General features: G+C 24.8%; 1 protein-coding gene across 2 annotated transcripts in view; it reads left to right on the forward strand.

The window, feature by feature from the left end:
- LOC112595024 (probable G-protein coupled receptor No18) overlaps nucleotides 1–15211 on the forward strand; it is a 130939-nt gene that overhangs the window by 31509 nt on the left and 84219 nt on the right. For both annotated transcript variants that reach the window (XM_025340095.1, XM_025340094.1), the window contains one exon: nucleotides 825–1743. In XM_025340095.1, the coding sequence (XP_025195880.1) occupies nucleotides 1090–1743 (654 nt within the window). In that variant the 5' untranslated portion in view covers nucleotides 825–1089. The remainder of the gene's footprint in view (nucleotides 1–824; nucleotides 1744–15211) is intronic.

The raw sequence follows: 15211 nt of genomic DNA on the forward strand, positions 1-15211 counted from the left end.
ATGCCACATATAATAACAAATGTATAACTTAATAAAAAAATTCACAGATTCTCATAAAATTAAATTCACTGATTCACGTGATTATAATACTGTATATGTGAATTTTTATTTCACGTGTGTCTGTAAATTTATCTACACGTGAAATAGATATTTTTAATTAATTTATATCAGACATTATAGAGAGACTACGCATGCGTTTCTAAACTAATCTAACGTAGGTACTGTTACTTAATAGTTTTTTGTTTAATTATTTTAATGCGATTATATAAAACTTTGTTTTTAATGAATCAATATTAATAGTTATGAAGAATTATTTGTAAAGTAATACAAACGTCTAAATGATTGTTTTGCAAATATTTGTAAATATTTTTGAAAAATAATGTAAATAGTTAAATTTGAATTATAATAATATTAGATAAAATATTTACATAGGATAAAGTATATTGACAATTGAAGGTATGCAAAAAAAAGAATAACACAAAGATTCCGTGTTAGTAGAGATAACATTTCAATTATAAAGTATCAAATTATAATTGATTATAAGTTTACCCAACAAGCGGTAGAATTTAGTTGATTCGCTTAGTGGAATAACATACTGCGCCTGTACACCAGAATTGTTTCCAAGGTTTGGTAATCTATTTAAATATTCTCGTTAGCCATTAGGCGTTAGGAGAGAAACGTGACGTGAACTTAATGCCGTGGTTTAAGCCACGTTTTCCTGTCGCAAAAGCCGAGAGGGTTAGCAAAAGGCTTTACTCGTATCACCTAGTTATAATAAAATATGTTTCATGTGAATTTATTTTGTCTGTTATTCTGTTTTCTAGAGACTATCCAGATTTGAAAACGCGAACGGGTCATGAGTTTTGTTTGGTGGAAGGATTTCCGGAGAAAGAGACCCCCGGCAGGCCAGCAGACGTGGAGGAAATTTGACTATTGGCGACAGACCACCGTCGACAACTTGGTCTATCAACTGGTGATGTCCTCAGTGAATACCTAATAACTATCGTCATCCTCTCCCTTTACCTACGCCTTCGACGGCCATATTTACTTTCTGTTTGCTTGGATTGATCCACTGCCACGAGTACCACAATGGAATCACTAGACGTAGCCGAAAACTTATCCAGTCTGTCGGGCATGGTATTCAAAATCGACCAGAACGAGTTCGGGCTCCTGGTAGACCAGAACGACACAGGTTACCTAAACGATACCAATGTCACAATGGACCCTAACCGAACGTATTACATTTTTGAGTCTGTTTACCCGTCGACGTACTCGATACCGGAAATAGTTGTTGCCTCAGTCGTGGTAATCATGCTCATGATCGTCGTTGTTGTGGGCAATATGCTAGTCATCATTGCTATCGTGACAGAGAAAGCACTGAAAAACGTGCAAAACTGGTTCATCGCTAGTTTGGCTGTGGCTGACTTCTTCCTGGGTATAATTGTCATGCCATTTTCGTTGGCTAACGAATTGATGGGCTATTGGATATTTGGAGATTGGTGGTGTGACATACATGCCGCACTTGACGTACTCCTATGCACCGCATCTATCATGAACTTGTGTTTGATAGCTCTAGACAGGTACTGGTCCATTACGCAGGCCGTTGACTATTTGAAGAAACGCACACCAGCCCGGGCAATGGTCATGATTGGTTTCGTGTGGATATTCAGTGGCGTCATTTGCATACCACCTCTGCTTGGCTGGAAGGTCAAGAGGGTGCCTGAACGATATCCAAAATGCGAGGTATGTGTTATTCTAAAAGTTTTAACTTCTACATTTTAACTAACTGTTTTGTAACTACTGGGACATATAAACAAAGTATAATAAGGCAAATATTTTATAAGGTTAATATTGTCTTTATTATTGTATTGGAATGGTTTTTATAATGTATACAATAATATAACTTGTGGTATTTGATTGAATTTTATTTAAAATATGATTAATTTAATTTTTACAATACCAAATCATTTAAAAAAAGTTCGCATGCTTAAAAAAATGTATATTAAAAAAAAAAAATAATTAAAATTTTAACAAAACTATTAATATAACAATATGATAAAGAAATAAATATCAAATAAAAATGTAAAGGCTAAAATAAAATAAAATTTGAAAATACATATTAAATTAAAATTTTTAGTAATAATAATATTGTTGTAAATGAAAAGAATATTATCGCAAATAATAACAGATGCTGTATAAAACATAAAAAGTAAAATTAAATAGTCAGATATCAAATCAGAATCATAATAAATAATATTTGGAAATGCATAATACCTATAAATTGAAATAAATACAACTACGTGTAACTGTTCACAGATTTTTTTTTTTTCATAGATTTTTTAACAAAAAATTGTAATTTATTTAAATTATTTTTGAATTTTATAAATTCCAAATACATATAGTACATTGCATATGTATGTTTTTGTATACTTTATCAATATAAAATACACATTTGTATTTTTTTTGTTTGTTCAATATATCTCTGTTTGTGAGAGTTATTCTTTGGATATTCGATCTAAAAAAATTAAAAACAAACAACGCAGATTAGATTCAGATGGATGTCAGAAGAAAAGTAACTTACACTCATGCATATATAATATTTAAAAAATAAGAAAATCTTAAAATCTTGAAATGAATGTTTGGATAATTACATTAAAATATATTGTTATTGTGCAAAAATAGAGAAATATTTCAGTAAAATGCTTCATGAAAAATTTAAATTTGTTTTAATTTTTTGTGGTTAATTTTATTGATAACATGTATTTTATTTAAGTGAAATATTAATTGTTTATATCCATCATTTTAAATATTTTCGTTTCATAAAAACATACTGATTTTCCACTAGAATTTTTAATACTCGGATTAAAATTGTTTATTAATCTACCGTTTAATTATTATAAAGCAATTTAAAGAGTTGTTTTTATAAATAATCGATTCCTAAAAATATTGTTTTCAATAGAGCAAATATGAACATCTTATAATTATACATTTATATCATATGATAGTAATAATAATTATGTATATCGTTTATTATAAAATTAAAATCTATATTTTCAAGTGTATAAAAGTATTTTTTTTCAACTTAAAGAATAAATCAAACCAATATACTATACATCTATATGATTTATATATTATATTTCATGTTTGGTTTGGTTAGTTTATATATATATATATAATATATGCAACTTACTATAATTTAAAATATTTTTATTTTTCGAAATGAATATACTTTATACATTTATCCAAAACGTTATTGCTCAAAATAATGTAAATACTTAATATCTTCTTAAGCTCTGAACCAATTTTAAACCTTTTTATTCCATTATTATATTTGGAAAATACAACATTTTAAGTATATTTTATGCTTGTAAAGGACATAGGTTAAGTTAGGTAAAATAGATACCTACAAAATGTATTGATTGTACATGTATTATATTTTGAAATACTAGCTCTTTTAAACTCATAATAAAAGTTTAAATGTCACAAAGTTATTGTTTTTGAACATATTTGATATTTGCTTATTTTAGATTGAAACAGTATAATGAAAATGTACTGTGTTCAGTTCATTTAGTCATGTTTCTGACATTATATTTTACAATTAATGGTCCAACAAATAATTTATATAGATTACATTTTTAAACACTATTATTTCTAAAATAAATTTACCATCATAATATAGATTTTAAATGTATACTAATTATACTACAATAAGTGAATTAAAATTTAGTATCGTATGAATGATTAAAAAGTTTTGATCTCACTTAGTTATAGATTTCTTGAAATGATGTCAAACTATTAATTCAATTATTAGTATTGATTTTCATAAGAGTTAACTCACAAATTAAATATTCTTGAATAATTTGCGTACTTATTTTAATATGAAAAATACAGCTGTCGGATTGTTAGAACATTTAGTGCATCGTTTAATAATTAAGATATATTCTATACATATTATAGGGATACGATAAAAAAGATCCAAGCCGTACTGGTTGAGTATTTATAGGTAAGACTAATAAGGTGTCAGCTTAAAAGTATGTCAGATTTGGTTTTACCATACCAATTTTTAGTGAATAATCTCATTTTATTTATTTTTATTTTTTTGTTTTATTGTCATTATGGTATCATTTAAATCTGGCTTGGAAATATTCTATTTTATATAATCGATACTATTCATTGCAGTACGTCTATGAAAATATAATAAGTATATAAAATGTTAAATATCTCATTAGCAAAAACAGTTATAGATTATTTCTTTTGAATTTATTATTTAGTTTGGTATTAGGTGTAGGTAGTATTTTAATTGGTTGTTGAAAAATAATTTTAAGGCGATTATTCTATTAACTTTATAGTCTCATGTTTCAAGTATACTAATCAGTATATTATTTTGTATTATTGAAATTCAATATGTTTCGCATAAAACATTAAAAGTAAAATCGGACGTAATGCACGTCCAGCGTGAGGACATCGTTGTATTAGATACACACAATACTGATTAATACATTAATCGAATACTACACCTTTTGTTAATTGAAGAACGATTATAAACTTATAGTAGTTATATTGTTATGTAGTCATACTAATAAATTAATACGAGAAGAATCAGTATCAATTACACAAATAAATATTATGGACATTTTATCGCGTCCGAATGATAAGACTCGTACGATAATCTCCAGTGGTTTATTCGATTACGAAAATCCTCCAATTCACTGTCAGTTTGATTCGATGAATGTATGTTAGCGACTCATTTACAATTTGCTAATCTACTGATAAAGTTTATTACTTAAACGCAATAATACTTCGTCGGTTGTTAACTATCACATAGTCTAACGGCTTTAGAGAACATAGATATCAATTTATGATAAATGTTTGATAATATTGCAATCCGTTATTGTATCAATTTTATGAATATTTCTATAATTTATACGTAATTCGGATCAATTACTATCATTGAAATGATGAACTATTATGAAAATATTATACATAGTAAAAAATAAGCGTTACTTAATATTATTTGTATTATCCATTTGATACAAAAAGCATACTTGAAATAAATAAATTACCTATTCATTCTACGTCATGTGTTTGGTTACAATTTAACTATAATAATTATATTTTGTATCGCTTAACACTATAATTTAATGAATTAGTATTTTAATAACTTAATTAAATCATGTCGTTCAATGTTTTTTATTTATACTATTCATAAAAGATAATATTTACATATTATGTATATAATATAGTAGCATAAGTTATTTGTTGATTATTCTGATACTACTTCCAAAAATTGTCTTAAAGAAAACAGATCATGATAACAAATTATTGCTTTACACAGTCTCTTAATTAACAATTTAATTTAAAGTCGTAATAATGTGTGTATTTGCATGATAATATACCATCGTTGCATGGATAATATCACTGCGATACTCGCATACCCATATATTGATTACACCGTTATATGCAGTATTAATATGTTATGTATGCTTATAATTATTGTAATAATCCATCAACGTGAACAACTTTAACGTCTATCCATATTAACTACAATGTTTCATGAAAGTTTTCGTCATATTATAATGTCTGCGGAGTCACGTCATCCCGTAAGAGTTTATTATAAATTAACCCTTTCGCGGGTAGAAAAATGTCTCGGCATAGACCGTATAGAGTAGTGATATCCGTAGTGGGCTTTTGTACTGCGGGAAGTGATGGTTTATTGTCGTTTATTTGCGACAGTTGCTTTACATGACTCGGTGTTAAGCTTTACCACGAATAAGATTGAGTCGTTGAAATAACGTACGGCGGGGGCGTAAACGAGGTCGGTACATCATCGGAAAAACACACAGCGATCGTCACAGCTTTGTTGGACGTACACACACACATACATATATAATATATATATACACACACACACAATACATATGCATCATGCGTGACCAACGTGTATACACAACTGTCTAGACTAATCCATATTCAGTAAGAAACTTTTTATTTATGAGATATACGCACACAAATGGACCGGCGCGCGCGCACACACTCGATGATATGAATGATAACGTTTGTTGACTTCTTGATACCGTTAATATCATGCATCGTATCATGTATAGTACACGGTGTTGGAGTAGCTTACTTTAGAGGTAAAAAATGTTAAAAATTTAATAACGTACGTTTGTTTACTAAAAAAAAAAATGGTAATTTTTTAAACCTATTACTAATCATAACATTGAAATTCGTTATAGGTATAATTTACCATTAAACTACATTTTTAGAATAAAAAAAAAAAAAAATCTGCTTGTTAAAAAAGTTTTACTGTAAAAAATATATAAGTTATATTGATATAGTCATGAAAATTCTAATCAATTTAAATTTACTTTAAAGTTACGTGATTAATTTTAAGAAAAGAGACTCCCTAAGGAGTTGTAAAAAAATACATGGGTATGCTGTAATGTATTCAATAATGACTGTAAAGTATGTATATATTGTACGCCATGTCTGAAAATATATTGAATACGTAGCTGCATATTTTTTTCCTCAAAATAATATATCATAATTTATAATAATAATTATCATCCGATCCGAAAAATTATTTTCAATATTAGATATTGAGTTGTATCAAATAAATATATTTATAATAAAGTATGTTTTATATATGCTTTGATTTACGTTATCCAGATTAAGAAGAGTTTATCTTAAGTATAAAAATAGGTATGATATGGTATCCAACTGGTGTTTTATTAGTTAGTATTTTTATTCTGTTATTATCCCTAGATAAATTGTCAATAGAAGTTTTGAGCAATTTTACAAATGCGTTGTGATATTTTTAAAACTTGTTACAAAATAGCATTTGGTGCCTGGAATTTCATGATACTTACTCTTGTATATTTATTTATTATAAAGTAGATTTATAATCAGAAACTATTATAAGGGTTCATTTGAAGCGATAGATTTATCCAAAATTTTGAAAATTGGCATATATTTATTGTGGATAACAATTTTGGCTCCAAATTATGTAATTTATAATATAGAATTGTTATTGCAAATGTTTTGTAAAAAGTAATTTAAACCAAAAAAAAAAAAAAAATGACAACTCACTACCCAGCGGTTCAGGTGGTGAATTTTACTATTTGTGCATCGCATTTTTGGTGTTTTATTCTTAATATTGTAATCACTGCAATTTCTTCATATTTTATTCATTTTGATAACTAAATTTTGATGCAGACTGTAATTATTGTAATTGAAATCATACTGAAGTGTACAAAGATCCAAATCACCATTACTTTTTTGTTGGCATAGATAAATTATTTGTAAACGAACTATTTAGACTCTATGCGTGTTTTTTTATGATTGAAAGCCTCGTAAACAGTCTTCTTCATTACTTGTTTGAGAAGTTCACAAACGAATTTTTCGTCCCTGTCCTATTAGTTTATTTTGCAAGCAATTATCATTTTAGAGGCATAATTTTTAATATTCGTTCAAATTACAATTGTGTTGATAATGTTATTGTTAAATGCAATTATTAGTTATTGAGGGCACACGATCTTGATGATATCTATATCTACTTTGTAATTGTTATGTAAATGTGAGTACATTTTTTAGTGCATTAAATAAATAAATCTAAATGATTCATTTACTTAAAACTGTATTTATTTCCATTTGCTTAAATCAGGGGTCGGCAACCTTTTTAACCACACGGGCCATTTTTTTTTTTCAATTGTTCATCAAGGGCCACATTAAAAAAAAAAAAAATTGCATATTATGATATAATACTTATAATTGTATTGATATTATGAAACGGTTAGATTAGATTTTATTTATAAAGAAAAAAGAATTATATAATATTGAAAATTATATGAAAAATGTTATTGAACAAAAGTAAAACACAAAAATTAACCACCTTTGTGCGGGCCATTAAAAATTGCTTTGCGGGCCGCGGGTTGCCGACCCCTGGCTTAAATAATTAGAAAAAGAAAATCTGAACTCGTACACAGAAAGAATAAATCCAACATACCTATATGAACACATCATAAATATTTTTTTAGCCTATGTTACTCACCTTTGTATAATGTTTATTGTTACTCAATAATAAGTATTTAATTAATTATTTTATTAGCTTACTAACTTTAAACTTGATAAAATAGCGTATTGTATAAATTTATTAACTGAATTCGTTTTTGAATAATTGCATTGTAAAATATGTAAGTAATGGTTATTTATTATCTAATATTAGCTTTCTTAGAAACTTTAATTTTATGTATAAAATTAGCATAAAAATAATTATGTAAACATTTTGTTTTATATACAGAATGATCAATACAAATTGATTTGTTTTTTGATAAAATTAAACTGCTATTGACTTTGACAGGATAAAAAAGAAAAAAGAACTTTTTTAAAATTATTTGTACTATAAGTTATTAAATGTATGTAAGCATCCTATAACGTTTTAATCAGGTTTATTTAAAACAAAATCGATACCAAAAATAATAAAGTAATGAAAAATAACATTCAGTATCTGTCCAATAAAGTCCAATCAATTATTAAATCATAATAAATTAATACGTCTATTGTTTGGATTTTATATAATTTCTATAGTAAATGTACATTTTTATTGATGAATATTGAAATATTTTTATTTCTGGATCAATAATGAATTATATAACTGTAGAAAACCATAACTTTGTTATTAAAATATTACACAGTATCCATTAATGTTACCTACATAATAAAATATGCTTGATTTATTTATAATTATTTTGTTAAAACTTTTTATAATTGTATTACAATTTTTTTTTTTTTTTTTTTTTAATTGTTTCTATTATCATATGTTTGATCATATTAAAACGAAAAATATATTATATTCACGAATCGTCAATTATACTTAATAACATTAAGATAGATTATCTTATTTTTCACATTAATTTGAATAAATTATATTTTTATAATAATAATTACAATGGCATTTAAAATTAAAATTAATTTGAATGATTAACATGATATATTTTACATAATTATATAATATTTTTAAATTTAAAAAATAACTCATTGGTAAAAATAACCATTCCATAAACTAAGCATATATTAATTTTGTTAACCTACCATTATTTGTAAATCATTCAAGATTTTAAGACTTTAAATATAATAGTATTATGTAATTATATTAAATTCAATAACAAAATTAATGTTACATTATGTTTATGTACCTTTATAATGAATGAAACTAAAATACAGATTATTTAAATAGATAAAGTAACAGGGTTATTTTATTTTGGATGTTTTAATATAATTAAAAATAAACTACTTGGTAATTTTAACTAAGTATATTTAATCTGAAATGATCTTGAGGTATAATAATAATCATCGAATACGATTAATTTGAGTAAGAGTACCATCTTAAACTCCTTTCAACTAAATTTAGTAATCTGTGAACCCATTCATAAACCCATAATATATACATTAGATTAGGAATATACAGAGTAATATACAGATAAATTGAATGTATAGAGTGAGAGAGAGATATGGAGTAAAGGTTCAAGAAAAAGAGTTAGAAATGAAATATCGATATACCCATTTACCTCGTTTCGACCACCAATTTCTATGATATATAACATAAATACAACTATAATAGTTTTATTTAAAAAAAATGTATTTTTCTGTTTATAATATAATATTATAACACTTCAACTTGCATGCAATCATTATTCCTTCAATTTATATATAGCACATGTATTGTATATTTTGTTTGTTACTACTATAATAATATACGTCAAGTATTCAGAATTCACAATTAACAATGTTATTTGTCGGATATATACACGTTCCATTTTTATCTTAGCTATTAACTCTGTGTATTATATGTTAAAAATTAAATGGAAATTAAAAATAATTATTTGATTTTTTTTTAACTCCTTTATTTAATGAAAATATTACGAAAATCTTAATATTAATTCAATATTGGTCATTTTCGATACAGAATAATTTTAAATATTGATTTCTACTAATAACTTTTGGTGAATTATGTGTAGAGTGTTAAATTGTATAACTCTGAAGAGTTAAATAAATAATATAGTTAATTGATCGTTCATGAATAAAAAATAAAAGAGTCATTTAAGGATTATTATAACATATGTAGGATAACTTTTAGGACTAACATTAATTGAGTTATCACTTTAATATCAAATATTTTTATGTCAAAAAAAAAGTTTTTTCTACTTAATATGTATAATAACTATAGTAGTATACTTATTAACACAAGAAAAATCTATAATAATTTATTTCTGTTAGTATACTATAATAACTTTCCATTTTATTATAGTCAAATTATCAGTATTTGTCATTTAATTTTGACCTAATGAAATTTATTCATCTTAAAGTTCGAATGTTGTTGTTCAAAATGTGGGTTATTTGTTATGATTAAAAAATAAAGGTAGACATTTAAAATTTTAACGCACATTCACAAATTCAAAGGAACGGACAATGCGTAATGAAGTTAATAAACTAATTTAAAGATAATTCTCAGTTGTATAATAATATAAACAAAAGTTTTATCTTAGTTTTCAACTTCAAAAATATTTTCTTCCCAATGAAAATAATTATTAGATTAATCGATTTTAATATTAAATTATCCAATCTGTTGTGCACATTTTAAGTCTGTTCTATTAAAATGTATAAAGTTTAAATTTGGTTTTAATTAACTATATTCAATCGCCATAATAACGCTATTATATGGGTTAATAAAGCTTATTTTTTTGACAATATAATTTAATTCTCTTTCAATACTGAACGAATTTATGGAATAAACTTAAATTGTATAATAATAATATTAAAAATTGTATTAATAATTTTTATACACAATCAAATTGATAAGAGTACATTCTAAGTAATACTAAAGATTGGAGATATGAGAAATACTAGATAAGTCTATTTTACTTAAATATATAATTTATATTTATATTTAAGAACTGACACACTTATAGGAAATCTAACTATGAGGATTGAAATATATTTTAAAAAACATAACAGAAATAATTACCATGCTATAAGGAAGTTCAGAGTCGTTAGTAAAGTCATTGAAATCGATTTTTTAAATTTTAATTAAATTTAAATAATTGCATGCAAAATTGATTCTGGATGGAGACGATGTATGACGTATACATTATTTATATTACTACTAGTAATTTATTTTTCAACTATTAGTACAATGTATATTTAAAATAATATTTTTTTCTAAAAAAAAAAATATATTAAATATATTGCATATATTTTAATACGTATTTTTCTCTTTTTTTTTTAACTTATAAGTCCACATCAAAGTACTTTAGAGTGATGTGAATATTAATGCCGTGGTATAAAAAGCATAAATTTGGATAAAAATTTGAAAATTTTATAGTATAGGTATCAAAATTAATAATATATGTGATGTCTATAGTTCCTTTGATTAATGTTTTTGTATTACAAAAAATTAACATATATTTTTAGAGAAAAAACCAATGTGCTTTAATTTTTTTTAGTTTTTTTTTTTCTTTGATTAATTAATGTTAATGCATATATTTGTATTTGCATTAATTTTGAGTGAAAATTAAATACACAGTTTCCCATAAATTGTTATTGCAGAATTTTTTTTTTTTAAAAATAGTAGGCTGCAAGTGAGTAATGCTTTGTTGTTCATTAGGTGTCGAGTGGGTCACTTTTATAGATGTTATATATTTGAATTCAATGATGTATGTGTTTAATTATTATTATAATAATTTTTATTGATACCATATTATATAAACTTTTATGATTCTAAACTTAATAACATATTTCTGTGAATATCAAAAAAGAATAAAAATAAATGTATAATATAAATAAATAATGTCTCAAAATAAATCAAAAATGTCATTGCAGATAGTAAAATTTGTAATAATATAATATGTGTAAAATTTTTAAGGGCCCACGAATAAAATTTTGGAATTATAACAAAATAATTTATATCGTTGCTTATCATTTAAATAAGTTAAAATATTTAAAGTATAGTAATACATAATAATAAATATGTTATTAAATAAACTAATACATTTTTTAAACAGTAAATCGAGGGCGCAACGTTTTAAATTAATTTTATTTTCGAAAAAAAAAAGCGAAAATGCATAGCTTCAATTACTATAGAACTTGTCATAGTTCATATACATCGGCTTCATAAGTCAACATTTTTTAATAAATTTAAATTCGGTGTAAAATCTACGAAGCTTATATTATTATGTATCAATTTTCCTATACATTGTACTGTCTCCTAATTTTTTTTTTTACTAATTTATTTAAAATGTACGGACTTCAAGTCCTACTACAATATGATAATGTACAGTGCAATTAAAAATTAGATTATGATTTCAACAATTTAAATATACTAAATTTAAGGATCACTATTAATAGTTAAATACCAATTGATGACTCGCAATGATTAGAAGATTGCCGGACAATTCATAATATAGTTTCTAATAAAATGCATCTAATTAAAAGTTTAGGATTTCTGATGTTAATAAAATTTAATTTAAATTAGATTAGAGGAAGGAGTTCAAAACAATTAATGAAACCTAATATAAATTTGTGTAAAACTTTAGAAAGTAAAAACAAATGTCTTTCGTTAAGTAAAGATAGTCTTAAAAATTAAGAAAATTATGTTATGATTTATAAATATACCTAATAGTATTAAATTAATAAGAAATTAAGCAAAGAAATTTATTTTTTACTAATTCAATTGTTTCATTATGTTTATGACATAATATTGTATTATTATAGTGGTGTCTCGATTTTTTAATGATATAGTGTTCCAGTTTGAAAACAAATATTCAATATTATTTTATTAAATAGTGATAAATAAATTATTGTGGTTTTTAGATTTTAATATGTATGATAATAAATAAATATTAATTTCGCTTTAAACGATGTTTCCGATACTTTTTCTGTTTATGTAAAAATTGTATATTTTGTTTAACAATTATGGATTATCTGAATAATTTTTTTTTTTTTTGGTACGATAGGTTGGTTTTACAATTGTTACGATTGTTACGGTTGATAATTAACACGTGTATGTGTGGCAAGGTGTTTAACCATTATGAACCTGGGTGGTCACCCATCCAGAAGCTAGTAATTGTGGCCGTTATGCCTACTCTCAGTCGCATTTCGCGACTAGTAGCAGTCAATGTACCACGCTAAGTCACTGAAAAATTTTATTGAACTATAAAACTGCATATTTACTATTAACAAAAAAAAAAAAAAATCGGGTTAAAAAAATTTATAAGTAAATATAATAGGTTGCTAAGTCAAGATCGATAATTAATGGTATACAATTAATTTTAATTATTCAAGTAAAACAATGTTGTGTGCAATTTGCAAATCAGTTTCAATTTTATAGATAATCGTAGCTTTCTAAGGAATTACGGCGGATTCGGTGTCGATGGTAGTGGTATAATATAATATATGTATATATAAATATTTTGTTATATCTTGTAAATAATTTAAAAATCTAATTGATAGATAGAATGAACATCACCATTGGTCAGTGAGTGGGTTGATATTCAGGTCCCCGTAGATGAGTGTCTCATTTTTGGAATTTTGCCTAATTGCAGTTCACTATTATCCGCGCCAACAGTAGTATGTACCTATTGCCATCGTTTGGTCCATTGTGAAACGTAAAATCTGTAGAAGTTAAACGCTGATTAATGTATATGACGAACTAACTACCACACGTTTGGTTGAGTGTTAAAGTTTTACCATTTGCCATTGAATGAACAATTGGTAAATTGGATCTGTACATTTTATTGTTGTTTTTTTTTCCTTTTATGGCTTAAAAGAAAAAGCAATCGTTGTACAAAATTAGTAACAAATGTAATAAAAAACTATTAAATATATCTAAGGTTCAAATGAAAATATAAAGCAATTTTAATATACTATATCGGTTTAAAATTGTTATGCATTTAATAATATATTATGTAATTATTTGGGTGATTATCGAAAACAATTAAAAGTAAGAAAACGGTTCAGATTATTGTAGATAATTAGTTTTATAAATAAATAAAAGATAAAATTCTTTTCAAACCAGCAAAATATGTGTATAATAAAATATTACAAAAAATAATGTTTAGAATAGCTAGAGAAACTGTTTTAATAGTGGCTATTATTTCATAATTTGTAACTTTCAGTTGTAATTTCAATGGTGGATTGTAAAGTTTGAGTTACTTTTGATCTTATAATTGTTCCAGCAATGTTGGAAAACATAAATAATACTAATCATTTAATTTGTATCGTAACTGGTTGCTAATACATAATTTTGAGTTTATTGTTAATTCCATCTCAAAAAATGAATTGTTAAAATTATTATTCTATTAGATTCTGATAACTTTTTCTGATAATTAGTAGAATGTCAATTAATAAATGGTCAACTGCTATATTGAATCTAGGAAGATTTAAATACATATTACGTGGAATTGATGTCGGGAAGAAAAAAATAAAATAACTAAACGTGACACCACAAATCGGGAAAAATATATGAAATAACATTAAAAAAAAACTATCACATTAGCAGTTGCAAAAAAATCAATTGGAAACATTAAAATGAAAAAAAATTGATCTACCTTAATTATTTTTAAAATACACAGAAAACGCTTATTAATGGACCATATTGAAGTGTTTGCCAATTTCGAATAATTAGCCGTTAAATATTTACAGTATAAATTTTAAAATATACAAAAGTAATATACCTACATAGGCTAAACTTTAAAACCACCCAGTTTTTTAAAGAACTGGTGGTGTAGAGGGCCAACCCACTAATCGGGTTACTATTACCATAAGCAATTTAACTCACCTAAAAATAAAGTTCTACTTGCGGTTATGAAACTATACAACTTTTTTTTCTTTTATTTCTTTTTTTTTTCTAACGGATATTTACAATCTGTATAAAAAACTACAGTAAATAATACATGTAGTTTATTACTTATATAACTTTTAAATTCATATTCATAACTTATAATAATTTTTTTTATTTAATATTCTATATCAGTTATTATTTTATCGTACAATAATATATTAAAAAATATGATGTATTTTATAAAAAAGAACTGTCGAAAATGAAATGTTAAATAATGCATTGAACCTCAGTCAAACTTTCGACAAACAAATAAATTGACAAAAATTGTTTTTTAATTATACTATTTAACATTTTAAATATACTTTTGTAGTACTA

Source organism: Melanaphis sacchari, unplaced genomic scaffold (assembly GCF_002803265.2).
Source record: "Melanaphis sacchari strain LSU unplaced genomic scaffold, SCAv2.0 Contig24_pilon_pilon, whole genome shotgun sequence".
Lineage (NCBI taxonomy): Eukaryota > Metazoa > Arthropoda > Insecta > Hemiptera > Aphididae > Melanaphis > Melanaphis sacchari.